Here is a 19,187-nt window from a genome sequence, read left to right as displayed (position 1 = left end):
CAGAAAAATCTTAGATGATGATGATGGTAATAATAATAATAAACACAGGGAGAAAAGAAATGGTCTTTGACTATGATACTTTCCACTGGGCAAATTCTTTTTTTTTTTTTTTTTAAGATTTTATTTATTTATCTGATAGACAGAGATCACAAGTAGGCTGAGAGTCAGGCAGAGAGAGAGAGAGAGAGGAGGAAGCAGGCTCCCTGCCGAGCAGAGAGCCCAATGCGGGGCTCGATCCCAGGACCCTGGGACCATGACCTGAGCCAAAGACTTAGTTAGGCTCAACCCACTGAGCCACCCAGGCGTCCCCCACTGGACAAATTCTAGTTTTAAAAACAGCAGCAAAAGCTTGGTGGATATATTTTTTTAAAATGACAGATCACCTGCGTGTGTAATCATAACGTGTACATGGTTATCCGTGGCCCCATTTACCCTTCCATCCAAGGACCAGATGTGCCCTCTAAATTAGGGGGCTGGATAATCAGACAAATACAAATTGAGGGGCGTTCTGCAAACAACTATCAACGGGCTGGAAATGGGGAACCACTCTGGAATAAAGGAAACCTAAAAGACATGACAATTAAATACAATACATGACCCCTAATTGGATACTAGATGAAAACCAAGCAAAACAAACTAAAACCAGCTATTGGAAAACAAAACAAAACACCCCTGCTATAAGGGATACAACTGGGGCATCTGAATATGGACTCTGTGTTAGATGATGCTACTTTATGAAGTGTCTTGAGTATGACAGCCATAGAGTGGTTATGCAGGAGGATGTCTCTGTTCTTAGAAGATAGTTAGAAGTGTACAGAGAGCAAAAGGATACATGTGTCTAACTCTCAGATGGGGGCATGGGAGGAAGGGAGGGAGAAAGGATGGCAAGGAGGGAAAAGTGCTCATGCATGTGCATGCAGAATGCGGAACAGGCTTGTGTCATTCACAAATACACAAAGAGGTGAAAGGTATGTGAGTGTTCACATGACTATTCTTACAACTTTTCTGTAGGTATGCCATTTTTCAAAATAAAACACTGGGGAAGAACTTAAGAGTGTCAGGAAGTAACCCTGTTGTGTGCCTAGAAGGGAAAGATGGGGCCCCTAGAGCCCAGCTGTTTCTTACACTGACTGCATGGCTGCAAAAGGATTCTCTGTTTTAAGATTTGACAGTCTGTTGTCAACCAAAGGGAACAGGGTAAGTCAGAGTGTCTGGAACATTTATAGGTTAAATTTCTTCCACTGGGATATTATGGAACTTACATGATTTTTAATTAAGAAGGTAAACACCCTCACATTTACTAAAAAAAACCACTTAGTACAAACTAGCTACACATTTGGTAAGAGTATAAATATTTTTGGAGTTGAAAAAGCCAATAAAAGGTAAAATCATTCTGATTTTAATGTTCATGTACATGTGCTCACTGGTTACTGCTTTGTATTTAATTTAAGACGGCCTTTTTAATAAGCAGAAAATGTGCATTTTTATATTGTTTAAATTTTAATATGGATTTTTGTTCAAAACAACACAGACATTCAGGCTACTTGTAAATGATACAAGATTTTTTGCTAATGAGGCATTATGTAGAACATATGCAAAAATCACAACTCAGTCTTCCAAAATAGACCACAATAACAGGAAAAAACATGATTTTAATAAAAAAGAACAGCACTGGGCTTTTACTTCAAAGCAATTAAGGGCTTTGGATAACCAAAAGTTTATGTCAAGTTGATGCCAAACCAAACTGGTCTATTAAACACATACTCTGAAGAGTTTCTGTAGTATTCTATGAAAAGGCTCTTTGCCATAAATATCGAGCACCGCACTCTGAAGATTACGACTATGTTAGGTTCATGTTTGAGAACAAGGAGCCCAACAGCCTGATCAGACTTCTAGAATTTCAAATTTGAAATAATGCATCCGTGAAAGAGAAGTTAAATATGTTTTCCATTTTGTGATTTTTCTTTACAGTAAATTATACCAAGTTTTATATTCTCCCCAGCCTTTTTTTCAACAGTTTTCCATTAGTCTCAAAAATTTGCTGTTACATATAAAATTTTGAGCTATGTGTAAACATACAAGAAAAAAAGACTTAAAGACCTTTATTGGAAGTCATTTCTTCAGTTTTCTACAACTGTATTTCAAGGAACAATATGCTATTTACTAAAGGTACCTTTCCTTTCTAAGCAAGTAACATGCGATTTTCAATATTATAAAATCAGTGAGGTAGGATACAAATTGGTTTGTTTCTTTGGCCTCGCAACAGAAGTTCTTTTACCTATAATACTCACTTTCTCTTACTTCTAATTCCTGACAAAAGAGATTGCTATCGAGTGAATAATCCAGCTCCCTAAGGAGGGCCTTAGTTTAGTTTTTAAGGTAAACTCGTTGAAGTGTATATGTTGGTGTCTCTTGCTGGCAATATTTATAGGAGAAACCACACATACCTATCTGTCACTCCATTTCTTCTGCTGTTCTAGTCCTGGATTGAAGGACTTTTGGATCTATCTTTTAAAGAACACTGAATATTCCAGTTCCTAGATGATCATATCCCTTTGGAGGAGGCCATGGCCAAACAGTGTCCATCTTACTCTTTGGGAATTCAAGAAATATAACAGAGAAAGTAATCTCTGATAACCCTGTCCTCAGCCATGGAGTAAAGGTGATGGGGTAGGCTCTAAGCTTGGGCTTGGTCTAAGCATAGAATTTTTATATTTAGGTAATATCTTAAATATGGCTGTTAGTAATTTATTAAGGTCATATTGAGTTTTGGGGTCTGGTCCTGTCCCATTGTTTCTCAGAAGGAATTGTGTCTTGGTTTTCCAAGACCAAGTCTAATCAGTTCTTCTTCCTACGGGAACAGAGACTCTTAGGTATTCAAGCTGGTTCAAAGACAGGCTTCAAATTGTATTGCCTAATATAATTCTCAAAAATATTCATGTTTCTTTTGCCTTGCTCTTAGAAGGATATATAAATATCACTAAATATACAGGATTTCATTATATAATTTTATATATAATCAGAGAGAATACTAATCTTTTGAATCTTTGAAATATAAAGCTTCTTATATTTTCAGCCCATTTTATTGTTCTTTTTAAAAAATTTTTTATTTTTTTAAGATTTTATATATATTTATTTGAGAGATCACAAGCAGGCAGAAAGGCAGGCGGAGAGAGGGGGGAAGCAGGCTGCCCATCGAGCAGAGAGCCCGATGCGGGGCTCGATCCCAGGACCCCGAGATCATGACCTGAGTCGAAGGCAGAGGCTTAAACCACTGAACCACCCAGGCGCCGCTCATTTTATTGTTCTTAAAACAAGTCTCATATGATGAATCTTTTCCTAGTTTTTTTCAAACATTACCATGGCAGGTTAGTTTGTTAAAGGAGGATTAAACTCTGAATCCAAAATGAGAAACTAGAAAATCATACTGGTTTTTCTACATGAGAACTTAGCCATATAAGCATCATATCATATACACTGGAGAGAGGAAAAACAAATAGAGGATCTAGGTCTGGTTTAAAAAACATTAAGAGAGAAATAAGAGACATAAGAGATGCCAAATGCAATGTGTAGACCTCATTTGAATTCCATTTTAAACAAACAGGAGAAGACGCATTCAGGGAATTCTGAATATAGACTGGTTATTAGAGGGTATCAAGGAACTGCCGTTAATTTTGTGCGATAATGGCATGGTGTTACATTAAAAAAAAATTGCCTATCAGAGATATATACCGCAGTATTCCTGGGAGAGATGACATCTTATATGCTTGGGGCTAATTAATTGAAGAAAATAAAGGTGAAGGGAAGTGAAACAAGATTGGGAACATGTTAATGATTGTTTAAGCAAAGTGCTGGATACCTAGCCATTTAATGTGCCACTCCCTCTACTTCTGGGTATCCTTGGTCCAAGAAAACAAATAGAAGGGAAACAAAGGGAAAGAAAAAAAGAGAAAAAGAAGGAATGGGAGAATCATTTGAGGAAGAATATGGTAAGAAGATAAAGTCTTGTTGGAAACACAGTGTGGAAGTATAAAACAGGGGAGATGTTTTAGGAACCAAAAGTATTAGGAAGCAAAAACGACACGAGGAGGATGGGAAAGAATCCAGTACATCAAAAATGAAGAGGTAGCAAGGAGACTGCTGAAGGGCCCCCTCGGCACCCACAATAATCAACAGAATTTGAGGCAAATTTTGAATATTAGGAGAGATAACAAACATCTTTTTGGGACTAAAAATACTGGTAACATGTTATGGAATTTGTTTAACTTTGAAAAAAAAATTACATGAGGCTGGACTTATTCGCAAGATGTGTCAACAGCACGGTCCTTGTCATGTATATTTCCCTTGGTAGGTGCAACCAAATGGCATCAGAACTTCCTACAGTTATGATAAGTGAAACAAATGGACAAATGAGTGGGGGAAACAAGAGGAGGCAGAGTAGGATGGGGAAAATGCCCTTTCCCCTGAGCTGTTGAGAGCAGTTAGTAGGTCTAGAGGAGGCTTATATGAGGAATGTTAAGTGAAAACATGATTTTTTAAAATAGACAAGACTTACCCTTCTATGGCACATGATAAAGTATTTTAAACTAATTTTGACCTTATCAAAGTGATATTTCTGTTTTAACATACCTTTGATCTGTAGCCTGCTGTTCTCGAAGCTGAAGAAGAGATAACTCAATTTCATTTTCTTTTCTTCTCAACTGAGTTTTCAGGATCTCAGCCAAGTGCTCTAACTCTTCTATCTGGCCTCTCTGTGACTGAATAACATTTTCTCTGAAATAAAGAACCTTTACAAGAATTTGTAGGTTGAGGAAAAACCTGCAATATTCAAGATCAGTATAAAGAAAGTTCTTCATAATAAAGAGCAAGTAGAAGTTAAACATTTTTAGCTTAAGTGCCTCTGCATATAGTGAATAGCAGATTAAATGGGACGATGTAGACGTGCATATGGAATTATTCAAAATACTGCTTTTTTATACAATAATGTCTTAGATGATAACCTGGACTTCAGTTCAATTCAATTCAATTCAGTATTTTTTGGTTACCTACTACGTAGTCCACAATTTGCCCATCTTCAGATAATTTATACACTTTTGGTTTTTCCTGTGTACATCTGCCTAGACCGCGCAATTTAACACTTTAGAGAGAGCAAGGATTTGCAAAACGTAACAGAGGTTTTTTTTGCTTGTATTTATTTATCTCTACCATGTCTGGCAGCATCCCAGTGTAATGAGCCTCAGAAAACTCCTATGAACCCTGTTTTTTCAGCTGATTAGCAGGGAACAAGATTGGGTTTAGTCTTTTGGTTTTATTCCTTTGCAGACTAGTTATTGCTGTAACTGGTATTTAAAATATTCAGAGGCACCAGGGTGGCTCAGTTGGTTAAGCAACTCCCTTCACTGTCTCAGGCCCTGATCCCAGGATGCTGGGATCAAACCCCATGTCAGGCGCCTTGCTCAGCAGGGAGCTTGCTTCTCCCTCTCCCTCTGCCTGCTACTCTGCCAGCTTGTGCTTTCTCTCTGTCAAGTAACTAAATAAAATAAAAATAAAAATAAAATATTCAAAAGAAGTAATCTGAAGTCTTTATTATTCTTAAGCAACCGTCTAAAGCATGATGCTATTTCATGTTTTCTTTCCTCATTCAGAATTGTTACTTTTTGATGATCCAGGTGAAGGCCTGTAGGTAAGGTGGAACCTTATCTTCATTTGTGTGATTCACAGACACTCAAACCATGAGGCTTTGATTAACTGGGAAAGTAAGCTAAATGTGGCAGAAGTAACTTTTGAAACCATAGTATGATGAAGAATGCAGTACCACAGAATCACAGTGAAACAAAATCTGAAATCCATATGTATTTGATAACTCCAAACTTTTAAGCCACTCCCTCTAATTCTCTCTCTCTTTTTTTAACTGCAAAAAGGTTAATTAATTCAGGATCTAAAAAAAAATTACCTGTAATTTTTCTGAGAATGGAAATGTTGCCCCTAAAGCTTACACTATTCTAAATGACTGGGCTTTATGCCATTCGTTTGGGGAGAAAATTATAATATAGAGGACTATTCTATGAACCTCTCCACTGATGTAGTTGGTTAAGTTGTTCATTTTCCTCATTTTATTGGAAACATGTTATATAATATCTGTTCTTACCCCACAGATCTAGATATATTTAGTGGAGCAAATTATTTGTACATAAACAAATTGTGTTTAAAATAAAGAAAAAGGGAGGGATCAAAAAAGACATGATCAATAAACAAAGTTCTAAAATGACCACAAAAAGAATACATACAAATTTCTTATTTCTCCTTTGGCTTCTTCAAGTAAATTGTTGCCATATTTTGTAAGCATGGGTTGTAGAGTTTCTGCTACATCGACATCTTGGAATCTAATACCTAAAAGTCAATCAGTAAGATTATAAAAGTGAAGTTGGGAAAGCGGGACTCTTGATTTGCTATCATGAAGAAATGGGCAATAGAAGAAAATTTCTTAAGTACTGAGAGATATGTGTTCTATAGTACAGAGAATCAGAAATCCATTGCCAAAGGGATTACTGCTGGCATTAAATGTACAGAGCATCAGGTATTGCCCATTAAACAACTTCTACTATGGAAACCAAATGACCTAGAAATAATTTGGTTCAACTTAGATTTAGAGCATCTAAATTTATTTCTGAAAAAACTAAAGTCAGGGTTTTATAATATAAGCTAAAGTATGAAGGAAAAATATTTCAAAATCTTGACTTTTTTTTAGTATTTTTGATATAGTTTTAAAAGATTTTTTTTTTTAGTCATTCACATTCCTTGACCTTACATATTGAACTTTGTCTTCATCTGCGTGAATCACAGATACTGTAAGTGTAAATCAAAATATTTCCTATACTTTGGTTTCTTCCATCTCAATAAGAAAATCCCTATTTAAACAAAGGTAATTAAAAAAGGGATTACCAATGAGATTCCTTTAAATAAAACATTTTGCTGCTGCCTTTAAAATATTTTTCTTATAGAAATAGGTGCATTTTTTACAAGTCTACTCCCATTGTTAAAAATGAGACATAATTTTAATTACATGTTTACATTTACAAAATAAATTATTAGAGCTTAAGGTAGATAAAATATGACAAATAATTCAGATTTCTAATGGAGCATAGTCTCAGATATAAGGTACAGATAAAGTACATTCTTTTAAGAAAGTTTATTTTTAATTAGAATAGAACTATTGTTTGCTGTTTCCAAAATTTTCTCTATTATAGTCCAGATTAAAGACCAGAAAAGCCTCTGCCTAAAACCATTAAAATAGTTTACTGTGTTAAAATTTGCCAATTTTGGCAGTAATGCTAATTCTTAAGCTTTTCGTACATAAATTATGGAAAAACTAAACATCACTAGCAAAATTTAAAAAAGAATCTACTTATCCTTAAAGTAATCTTAAAACTTACTGTGTACCACACAGAGTTGTAAGAATCTTTGTTCTACTGGTTCCTCACTATAAGGATTGTTTCCACATTATAACGATCACATCTCAAACCAGTACTTCCCGTTCCTTCTCTTGACCAGGCACATATAGAAAATGGGAGTATGTGTTCAGCAGCTTGGGGGCAAGAGTGCCTGTAGGCAGGGCGAGTCTAATGTTCTCACCTAGCCACCCTGCGCTGTGATACTTCTGACAAGCATGGCGTAACTTCCGGATCCAAAGGTGACGGTCTTGAAGAGACTGTTAAGATTACTAAGGCATCAACCCCGATGATGGTGCCTCAAGTTTACTCAGAAAGGTAATCGCTGACAAAGTATTCATCACTATGTAGTGCTCTGTAAAGCTCTATGCCTTGGACTCTGTACCAAGCCCTGAGAAAGGTCTGAATTACTAAGAGTATATAAATACCAGGAGAAATTTGAACTTTGTAGTCACATTTGAAAGACTGTGCTGCTCTGTGGCTATTTTTTTCTTTTTACCTTTAGGAGGAAACTTCCACCAGACTCTTCCATTCAAACAGCAATTCATAGCAGTACATTAGTTTGTCATGTTAACCTACCATTTGGGCATTGCTTCTTTTTTAGTATAAAAGACCTTACAAGCCATACAGATCGTCTTGCCCTGCTTCAGTCACAGATGACCCAACAAAGGCTAAGAGAGGGTTAGCAACTTTTGAAAGATAAAATACACTACCGTGGAGTTGCCATCTTTTGACTTTTTTTCTCATCTGGTATTATCACTCCGTTTTACAGACGGGAAAATCGAGGCTTTGAGAGGTCAAGTGCTCTCTTCCAAGGAGAAAGTTAATTAGCAGCAGGGTATTTTCTAATTTATAATGCATTGTGATTGCTTTGGTTATATCAAAGTCTACTGCCAATCTCACAAGCTAGGCATAGCTGAGCCCTTTCATCTTGCAGCTGCCTCTTGCCTCTGTGGAGGCCTTACTGACTTCAAGGGAACTCTGCCTAAGGAAGAGATAGGGTCAATATTTTGGCTTGGAGAAAAAAATACAAGAAAATTTTCTCCTTTTCGGTCTATATGGCATTTTTTGGTCCTCCTTGATGAATTGAAAGTTTTACATGACTTTTTGTGTCCCTCAAAATGTTGGGTCTTTATGTGAAGCATGTTCCAAACGAACATCAATCGCAGCTACAATTTTATTTCCTTCCCTAGTAGTTGAAATTTAAAAAAAGTTACTGAAACTATTGATTGACTTTTCGCCTCATTATAAATAAAGTTTGTCCACGGGTGGGGAGAATTGGGAATTTTTATTAGAAAGATTCATGTTCTTTCTATATTACGTTTCATCTATGCAACTGAACTGTTGTGTGGGTAGGTTTTAGGTGATTCGCTCTCAAAATGAGGAAAGTGATTGATCGATCTATGATCATTTTTGGAGATGGAGGAGATCTTTATGGTCAGTTGCTTAAATCCTTTTATTTCGCATGGAAGAAGCAAGTTCAGAATCACTAGATGACTTGTCCGAGGTCACCAGGGAGTATGTAGAGGAGCAAGAACACAATTTTTTAAACCCTTAGTCGTGTGCGCATTGCACTGTCATGCTGCCTCCACACAATGAGAAATTTAAGCAGTTCTGCAAATTTTATAAGAGGTCTTTTGACAAAGAAATTAAGTGTGATTATTCAAAACAAAGTATGATCGTTAAAAGCAAACTAGCTGGTTTCCCTATTTGCCTGAGTCAATGTAATTTCTGTCTGCAATACAGAAAACCAACTCAAATTACACTATTTTATATAGTTTCACACGCGTCTCTCATATCAGGGTAGATAATTACATCAATGTTTTACTCAACAAATGGTTCTCATGTTAATATTAACATTTTATCAAAATGCAAGTCAAAAAACTACTTTTCTATTTCTAAAGGTACTTAAAAACATACGAAATACAGAAATACTGTGTGTGCGCGCGTGTGTGTAAAACGACCTACTAAAAGACTGACATTTAGGATTTAATATAAGCTTATTTTACCTTTCCTGGGGCATGCCTGTAAGCCTGCATTTTCATGCGCTTTTCTACGCCCAGTGTTAACACGAGACTGCACATAATTGTACGGCGTTTGCCTGTGACCCTGGATTTGAAGTTGCTGTTTGGCTGAAATGAGTCTGTTCTTGAGGACTTCATTCTGTCTTTCAAGCTCATGAACTTTCTCCTGAAGCTGCTCCATCATTTCTTCCATTTCCACATCTCGTCCCAGCCGCTTGGGGCCGCCACCAACCCGCTCATATCTTTTCTTGTCATTAACTAGCCGTATTAACTTGGTGGCCATTCTAGGGAAATAATAAAAAGATGAAAAGGAATGTGAGAAGTCAGCATAAAATGCATTCTGTTGAAAGGAACATAATCACTGTGAGGACTTCAGTGCAGAACCTGAATAATAAATTTCAGGTTTTGATGTAACTATTACTGCCTGTGAAGAATCCTTTGATGATAATTGAAACCACTGGGCAACAATCTGCTTTATAGCACTGACAAATAACAGTTTCCTAAGGCTTATCATTTAAGGTTAGTAAAGAGAGGACACATATTTACTCCATATGTTCCTCAAATGCAATTTTTAACGCATGACCTTATGTAGGAATGCTGTATGCACTTAAATGTAGCTACAGATTGTGGATGTGGTGGGTTAGAGTTGCGAGCCACAGTAAGCTACAACTTTTGAAAAGTGTGTTAAGACTGCAGCATTTAGATGATATGTTTTAGGTGAACTGTTTTCAGGTTCTCTAAGATTAAGACATATTACAAGTACAAAAATGTTAGGATGCATAGGTAGACAGAGATAAAGAGCCCGGTGAAAAATTCAGAGAAACCGAAATGGGCCGCTTAGTGCCTGAGAAATGTTCATGTTTCATGGCAGAAAACACTCAGATGCACAAAGTATTATTTTAATGCTACCTTTAAATTTAGACGTAAGTTGTGCTTTTGACATCTTAAGAGTTTATACCTTTCAGTCTTCTAAGTTTTGATAAAAACTGGTTAGACAGAACAAAAGACAGAAAGGGCACATGGGGGTGATGTAATATACACGTACGGAAAACATGCCTGACAGTGAATGGAAAAATCTTGGCAGGACAAGAAAGAAAAGGTGGCTTTGATGAGAGACACAAGTTCAAGACTTTACAAAATTGGTCGCACATCTTCAATAGCTGATTCTAGTTTACAGTGAATCTATTTTTATAAAGAGCCAGACGGGAGATTGAAAATAAAAACTCACTTCATTTTTCTTTACACGGGGTTTGCTTTATTTTAGCATGGTTATGGACAGAAGCTTTTACTTAAGAGAACAAAAGTGAAATAAAAAAATCCTTAATGGCTTTGGGATGTCATAGAACAACCCTTTTTTGCCCTAAGCGGAGTCCTCTGTAAAAGCGGTAGTAATACACGTCTATCTACACTTCTGGCTACTCGGCCTACAGCATGTGGCATCAGGGAGAAATATGCATAACATAATCAGTTAAGATTGTTTTCTCTTTCCCTTGAGGCAAATCCATTAAACATGCTTTATAAGGGATATAGGATAATAAAAACCAAGATCCAAGAGGACCACAAACACCCTAGTAAAATAATCAATGGATTAGTTCCTTTTCTACCTAATCCAGAGAATGATATATCATGGGGAAATTTGGGCAGGTATCATAAGCCCAGCAGAGCCACACACTCTATCTAGCTCTTTAATGAGTTAAGAATCCTTACCCTGCCCCCCCCCCCAATGGTTTAGCCATAGAAATATGGTTGCCGTCTAAATGAGATGTCAACCTAAACATCTGAATCTTTTGTTACAGAGAGACTTTCACGGCGATAGAGATCACATTCAAAAGACAAAGGTTTAATATAAAAAAGTAGTCAACATGTGGAGAATCATAAATGACCCAAATTTTTAAGGAAAGAAAAGTACATCAGTAGAGTGGTTTTAAATTCCTTCAAGGATGTTCCAGGAAACTTTTTGTCAAGAAACAAGATTCTGTTTGTCTAGTAAAAGCAATAATTTTCATTTGTTTGATGTGGTTATTTTGTAGTATTAATGCATTATATGTGATCTGGTAAAGTTTGAGTACTAATTTAAAAAGGTGGTTTATCAGATCTACGTTTATATGAATGTGATACTAATTACACCTTAAGGCTAAATTTCTTTTTTTTTAAGATTTTTTTTTTTTAAGATTTTATTTATTTGACACAAAAAGAGAGAGATCACAAGTAGGCAGAGAGGCAGGCGGAGAGAGAGGAGGAGGCAGGCTCCCCGCTGAACAGAGAGCCCGATGTGGGGCTCAATCCCAGGACCTTGGGATCATGACCCGAGCTGAAGGTAGAGGCTTAACCCACTGAGCCACCCAGGCGCCCCAAGGCTAAATTTCAAAGCAGTTCTGAGGCACCTGGCTGGCTCAGTCAGTAGAGATGCAACTCTTGATCTTGGGGTTGTAAGTTCGAGCCCCATGTTGGGTGCAGAGATTACTTAAAAAAAAAAGGGGGCGGCGCCTAGGTGGCTCAGTGGGTTAAAGCCTCTGCCTTCGGCTCAGGTCATGATCTCAGGGTCCTGGGATTGAGCCGCACATCTGGCTCTCTGTTCAGCAGGGAGCCTGCTTCCCCCTTTCTCTGCCTGCTGCTCTGCCTACTTGTGACCTCTCTCTGTCAAATAAAAAAATAAAATATTTAACAACAACAACAACAAAAAAAGAGCAATTCTACACGTTCCTCTAGGTAGTGTCCGTGGTATGAAATTCAAGATTTTAGAGCTTTGGGTCACAGTGGTCATTAGATTACTACTCTCAGGGCTAAGTAAAATAACATCCCAGGAGGTTAAATGGCTTGGATGTAATACCATAGGCCGGTGGCAGAGAAATAATAGAACACATGCATACAGCTTGACTCCTAGCCGAGTCCTTTTTTCATTAAACTACATGACTCATTATTAGGTTGTTTTATATTTTCTGGCTAGGACAAATTACTAATGAGGTCAAGGTTGTGAATTCAATTATTTTACTGACCAATTAGGCTTACAAAGGAAAAAAAAATTGTTTAGTGGTCATAGCGTACATTCCTCATTCTGATAGGACATGTGTGTGTTACTGGTCAGAATATGAATCAGGCAAGTGAGTCACAGGTTTTGAAAAAAGACACTATCATGACTCAAAAATGAACTCAAAGTAAAAGCCCCCAAACACAGCAGGTCAGTGGGTCATTAAAACAAAGTCTACCGAGTAGAACCTGAACTAGAATCACCCCTTTAGGATGCATTCTAAGCCCCCACCCCTGCCTGACTCCCCTATCTTCTTTCTTCCATAGCTATCTCAGCTTTTCATTTAACCTAGAACATGAATATGAATACAGGCCTGTTGAAGCTTACAAATGGGAAGGTACGTTTTTGTTTTTAATGCCACACATTCAGAAGATAGTCTAAGTGTTTTTGAACAAGAAGGAATGAAAGACTATCTACTCTTAAGAAGTTATCCCAGCAAAAATTTTATGCACACAAATCAGGGGACAATGTTTCTTCAGAAACAGTAGGGACTCTATGAAATAGAGATTCTAGACTCATTCAAGCAAAGTTAAATATGTTCCAGATATTTGAAGTGATGTTTTCATTAGTAAACTCCAAACCTTAATGGAACATGCATTCTAACAAGTCAGAATAGCTAATTACTTTTTCAAAATTTCATTTTAAACTAAGGCATTTAAAAAACAGATGCTTTGGCCATTTGCTTATTAAACTATAAGTATTAAACCAGAAGTTATTTATAGACATGCTATACTCATGGCACTCTTCGCTATTAGATCTTTCTTTCAAATAGCAACTTCAGACATAATAAACACTCATCATCTTTTTGGTTTATTATTCTAGTTTGTAAGATTTTCCATTTTTAAAAATTGTATTTATTTACAACCTGCCTTGTTCCAAAAAAGATTCCAGGTGGAGTTTTCAATTAAGTTTGTAAAAAAGCATATCCTCCAAACTTTACAGTGTCAGGAGAAAAAGCTAAAAGCTTTTTATCATAACCTTTTAATTTTATCCTCTTGCTTGTGGGCATGCTGTTTAAGCAAAATGTTCTCATCATGCAGACGCAAAAATCTGTCTTCCAGTTCCTCACGACTGATACGTGACACTGCCTGGCGAGACCTCATTGTCCGTGTTGTTGAAGTTTCTGTAAAAATGCCAAGGTAATTAATAGTGGGATTACTTAAAATAGTCTCTAAAAATTGTAACTGTTGATATTAATATAATCTCCGATGCACTCATCTCTTTTACTTTGTGACCCACAAATAAGATTGTTTTAGAAAATGTTATAGCATTGTTTATATCACCAATCAGAGAGGAGAATAATAATCTTTTCTATTAAAAGTTTACATGCAATATTAAGGATTTGAGTAATAACAATATCCATTCAAAATGGTATTTAAATAACCATTCTTTAAGAATGTAAGAGGGAAGTCTGATTCAATAAGACCTTTCAACTTATATGCTCAATGTTGAAAAAAATAAATTAGAAGTCAGATTATCTAAAAGCTTTTTTTTTTTTACAGAGGTAAGAGTTTTTTTTTTTTTTTTTTTTTTTAAGATTTTATTTATTTATTTGACAGAGATTACAAGTAGGCAGAGAGGCAGGCAGAGAGAAAGGAGGAAGCAGGCTCCCTGCTGAGCAGAGAGCCCGATGTGGGGCTCGATCCCAGGACTCTGAGACCAAGGCAGACGCTTTAACCCACTGAGCCAGCCAGGCGCCCCCAGAGGTAAGAGTTTTAACAATAATTTGGTGAACATAAGATATTTTTCAGACCTATGTATGGGTTCTGGGTTCTAGAAAATAAACTGTAAAATTTGCAAGTACAAACAACAAACCTTCACAAATCATTTATAAACTTTCTTAAATATTTTTAAAGGACTTTCATACCTTTTAGCCTGAGTATATGATTTTTTACGTATGCTTAAATTTAGTATTTTCCATGTCACTAATTTGCAATCATCATCCAAAAGAATCAACAAATGGACAAAGGTTAAAGCCCCTATGGTGGGTTACTGAGGGCAAGAATTTAACTTAAGGTAGCGAATTCGAATAAACAGCTTTACACAATTAACATTTATTTGTATGTGAATACCTGGTACTCCACCAAAGATCTAAAGCAAAGCTAACACATACTTTTTACTTTCAAAAATAAAATCTGTACAGTCAATGAACAACGCATTGACCACCTTTCTGTGGTAGTTCAAGGTTGCCTGTTGAATTGTTCTAATTAACGGGGGTAGTAAGACACCTTAGTGGAATATATTTTATAAAACAGCCGTCTTAATGACAAATGCAGTAGCATGACAGCAGTACTGACACGTTGTATACACAAACAAAAACACAGCTCTACACTCTAATTGTTCCTCAAAGCAGTATTTCTCATTCTCAATTTGAAAGTGATATTTTAGCTCTAGGGTAACCACTAAGTGATTAAAGGATAAAGGAAACCTTTAATGTATATTAATTTGATAAAACAAAGTCAGTATCACTTGGATAAACAAGCCATTTTGAGATACTCTACTTGAAAGGCAAAAATTTTTAAATACGGCATTTCCTCCCCTATAAAATTTAAACATAAAGAAAAATTTTAATGGTGAATGTGATTTAAACCAGACAATTCAGTTTGGAGGCTTGATACTCTCTGTCTAGTTTCTACTCACGTGTGGAATTTTAAAAAGATGATTTATAACAATTCTTTATCAGAACAGGGGGATTTTACATTTTCTATGAGCTGTTGATAATTGATGCATGCAGTAAAATACCATATGTTGTTCTAAACTCTCCATGTTCCTGTTTAGTCCAATCAAGAGCTATATAGTTACTTAAATGGCTTCGTTTGTAAGGATATCAGAAATACTTTAAATTAAAAGAAAAGAAGTTACTGATCAAAGTTCATAACGATAATAAATAACAGCTGGCCATACCTTGTAACCCTCCCATTCCAGAGAGGTTTAGACCTATATCTTTCACAGGCAGGTCTCCTGCCGTCTCATCAGTGGGACGAGACATGGCCTGTCTGTGGAGAAAAGAAAATTCAAATAAAATCCTTCCAACATATAATGTTAACTATGCAATGGAAAGAACCAAATAAAATGAATAAAGCATTATGATTCTAACAGACATCTATTGCCCACATGTGCTGCTTGAAGAAGGGGAAAGCTTCTCTTTTAAAAGTAATACTACATTCAATCAGTGTTCCTTTCAACATAAATTTCCTATAGTTTAAGTATATAGTTTCCTATAGTTTGCTTAAGAAATGAGGTAAGATTATCATTCTTCCTTCTTTTTTAATTTCTTGATCTGAACAAAAACAATTACCCCAAATTTAAGAAACACTTCCTCTCCATCCCCCACTCCCTTCTATCCCCCAAAGCAAGTAGGTATCTTGGAAAAAACCTAGTCGAAAAACCTGATTCAAATGCTTGTTCTATTATTTACAGCTAGTCAAGTCACCTAATCTCGCTGAGTTTCAGTTCCTTAATTTTATTTTTTTTTGAAAAAGTCATTTTACTTTCATATATATACACACACACATATATATTATTTTTTATTTTTATTTTATTTTTAAAGATTTTATTTATTTGACAGACAGAGATCACAAGTAGGCAGAGAGCCAGGCAGAGAGAGAGAGGGGGAAGCAGGCTCCCCACTGAGCAGGGAGCTGTTGCGGGGCTCGATCTCAGGACCCCAAGATCATGACCTGAGCTGAAGGCAGAAGCTTAACCCACTGAGCCACCCAGGCGCCCCTATATATATTTTTTTTTAAGTAAACTCTACCCCCAACACAAACTCGTGGCCCCGAGATCAAAAGTCACGTGCTTTACTGAAAACTGAGCCAGCCAGTTGCCACAGTTCCTTAACTTTAAAAAAATGGAGAAGAGGTATCTTATAGAGTTATTCTAAGAGTGAGAGGGTAAATCAAGAGCAGTTAGCCCATTTGCCTGGGATGTCAGTATTACTTGAATATTAATTTTTAACTTGGTGTACAAATGAATGGGTAGGTCCCAGTTTTGTGAAAGATGTTTCATAAATTGACTAGCTGAATTTGTTTTTGTTCTGTCCTTTCTTTGTTGCCATAAGGCCTAGTCCCAGGGCTTCCTACCTCAACATACAATCTGTCCAGTTAATTCTGGCGTCTTTACAGTTTCTATTCTTCAGAGATGCACCATAGTAACTCAGTTTTGTACGCGGATATAAATGGTCTGTGCATGTCTAGGATATGGGAAAAAAAAGACTTTGTATTTTATTTCAAACCACCCCAAGAGCCAAATGCAAACAAAGTGAAGGTGCCCTACGGCAGAGCTTCTCAATCTCTAGAATGTTGGGCCTAGAATGTAAAGTCCAAGAGAATACCCAGCTTATTTGCCTTCTGCACCTCTGTATGGTATTCTCAGAGGCCAACACAGAGCTTGGCAGATAGCAGGCATTTGCTAAATAGTTGCTGAATGAATGGAATTCATGGAGCTTGAGGGTCTGTAGACCCAAGAGATGGTTTATAACATCTTGTATGCGTCTATGTGTATATGCAATATCTTTAGGAAAAGGGCTCCTAACCTTTATTATAACTCGACAAAGGTGGAGAACCACTGCATTCAGTTGTGGCATTAAACAACGAACAGACATATACTTGAGAGATCACCTCCTACTTCTTTTGGCAACACTGCTACAGGAACGATCAGTTTTGGGAACCAAAGCATCAAGCAGTTTAAACACAGGACACTTGTGAAAATGGTAACTCCGCCATGATAGAGTTACAGTAGCTTTCATAATAATGGTAGTGGGATTAACATTTACTGAATGCTTACTAAAATGGGCCAGGGGCTCTTCTAAGTGCTCCGTTAATGTGCATTAATCAAGTATCTCACAATATCCCTATGAGGTTGTTACTCAAATGATTCCTACTTTACAAATGAAAAAAAGAAACAAAAACAAAAAAACCAAGAGGCAGCTTTGGTAACTTGTCCAAGGTCACACATTTAAGTAGGGGTTGTCTGGTCATATTTTTGATTGTCTTGACTGGGAAGGTGGAAGGCAGTGTTACTGGCGTCTAGAGGCCAGAGACGATGTTAAATGTCCTGCAGTGCACAGGAACCACAACAAAGAATTATGTGGCCCCAAATGTTAAGAGCGCCGAGATAAACAAACCCTGTGCAATGCTGTTACGTATCTTCGACATCAACTAATGTTATCCCTCCTTGCTCACCATGCTCACTCAACATTCCTTTAGGTTCCTCAAAGCCCTGGTACCCTCGTCTTGCTCAAAGCCTTTGCATCAGCTGGCTCCTCATTCTTTGGGGTTCAGCTCAAATGTCACTTCCTCAGAGATGCTTTCCCTGATCACCCTCTGTCAGAGTACTCTTCCTCCCAAAGTCATCACTGTTTATTTCCGTCGTAACAATCATCATTACCTAAAATTTCTTATTTGTTCACTAGCTCATTTCTACTTCGTCTCCACTAATAAGGTATAAGCATCTCGGGACGGGTATCAGTCCTATTCACAGCGGTAGGAAACAGTGTCTGGGGCAAGGCGGGCACCGAGATTAATATTTACTTCATGATTAAATGAATACCTGGCATTGAGACTAACACGGTAAACAGGAACTCCGTCTTTATGTAGGTAATAGGCTATGGGGGTAACCAGACGATGAACAAATAATTATAAATAATTAAGCAAACAATAGGCCATTCAGGAGGCTTAAGGGTCTACCAACCAACCCTTCAACCAGGGTAATGAAAGAACTGTGTTTATGTGCCCTTCTACTTGAGGTACTTGGATAGGCACGGCAATGATCAACTTTCATCACCTAGGATTTCAGGGTAGGATGTAAAATTTCAAACCGGTGCTGGGCGTGGGGATAATGGGCGGGCTGTGATTCAGGCCTGGGTATGTGGTGTCTCGTGTCGGGCTGCTTTTCACGCGAGCAGAACTCTAAGGCCTTCTCTAGGACATAGGGCAGACCCCAGGACCCCGACCCGTGCTGCACGTAGAGGGTGGGCCACCTCCGCCCCCCTCGACTTCCCCGGAGTACTCACCGCCACTCTCTCCCCGCGGCTAGCTACCGTTGCTATAGCGCCGACGGCGTGTTGGGCGCCTGGCGGAGAGGAGCACGGGAAAAACATGGCAGGCTCCGTTGCCTCCTGGGAAATGTAGTTTTGCTCCTGCTCTAACCCGCCCGCTCGCTGCGTAGATTTCGGCCCTGGGAAATTCTCGTGCCCCAAACCCCGAGGCGCTCTCGAGCTTCGCCGCCTTGCATCTTGGGAATGGTAGTTCTCTTGGATCTGACGGAGAACGGCGCTGGGCGGGAGCAGGATGCCGAGAGAACTACAAGCAGGAGGCGGGGTCCAGGGAGAGGGATCTACGCGTCTAGCAGTGGCGAAGACGGCTGTAGCGGCAGCATGAAGCGGACCCCGACCGCCGAGGAACGAGAGCGCGAAGCTAAGGTATGTCGGCCTCTCCGCGGTCTGGGATCCTTCGTGTACTTGTAGCTAGGGGCCGGGAGCCGGAAGGGCTTGGTTGCATAGCCAGCGGACTCACAGTCTTAAGCTAAGGGATGACAGGGCCTTGTCAGTAAGGGAACCAGAGACATTGGGGGATACACATTCATGCTGGTCAGGATGCGGGCCTAGTCGTGTTGGATCTGCTCACCGGTGAGAATCACGACACCCATTTCCTTTCCCTGCTTTTCTTGGTCTTTGTAGCTACCCTG

The 19,187-nt window shown here is 38.0% G+C and overlaps 2 protein-coding genes across 9 annotated transcripts in view; one reads left to right on the top strand and one right to left on the bottom strand.

The window, feature by feature from the left end:
• The window catches only part of RPGRIP1L (RPGRIP1 like), a 94,568-nt gene extending 75,948 nt beyond the window's left edge, over positions 1–18,620 (bottom strand). The window contains exons 1-7 of one of the 6 annotated variants that reach the window (XM_047712431.1): positions 18,514–18,620; positions 16,583–16,692; positions 15,405–15,496; positions 13,479–13,623; positions 9,458–9,756; positions 6,288–6,390; positions 4,630–4,773 (exon numbers count right to left, since the gene is read on the bottom strand). In XM_047712431.1, coding sequence (XP_047568387.1) covers positions 4,630–4,773; positions 6,288–6,390; positions 9,458–9,756; positions 13,479–13,623; positions 15,405–15,496; positions 16,583–16,692; positions 18,514–18,600 — 980 coding nt within the window. In that variant the 5' untranslated portion in view covers positions 18,601–18,620. Of the gene's footprint in view, positions 1–4,629; positions 4,774–6,287; positions 6,391–9,457; positions 9,757–13,478; positions 13,624–15,404; positions 15,497–16,582; positions 16,693–18,050; positions 18,116–18,513 lie in introns of those variants that run through there. The other 5 variants (XM_047712433.1, XM_047712432.1, XM_047712434.1 and 2 more) reach the window with 5 other exon arrangements.
• Positions 18,621–18,726: 106 nt separating this feature from the next.
• The window catches only part of FTO (FTO alpha-ketoglutarate dependent dioxygenase), a 375,155-nt gene continuing 374,694 nt past the window's right edge, over positions 18,727–19,187 (top strand). For all 3 annotated transcript variants that reach the window (XM_047712437.1, XM_047712439.1, XM_047712438.1), the window contains exon 1: positions 18,727–18,921. In XM_047712437.1, coding sequence (XP_047568393.1) covers positions 18,742–18,921 — 180 coding nt within the window. In that variant the 5' untranslated portion in view covers positions 18,727–18,741. The remainder of the gene's footprint in view (positions 18,922–19,187) is intronic.

The sequence above is a fragment of the Lutra lutra genome, chromosome 17 (genome assembly GCF_902655055.1).
Source record: "Lutra lutra chromosome 17, mLutLut1.2, whole genome shotgun sequence".
In the NCBI taxonomy this organism is placed as follows: domain Eukaryota; kingdom Metazoa; phylum Chordata; class Mammalia; order Carnivora; family Mustelidae; genus Lutra; species Lutra lutra.
The sequence above is the reverse complement of the archived record's forward strand: the minus strand, read 5'-3'. Positions and strand labels throughout refer to the sequence as shown.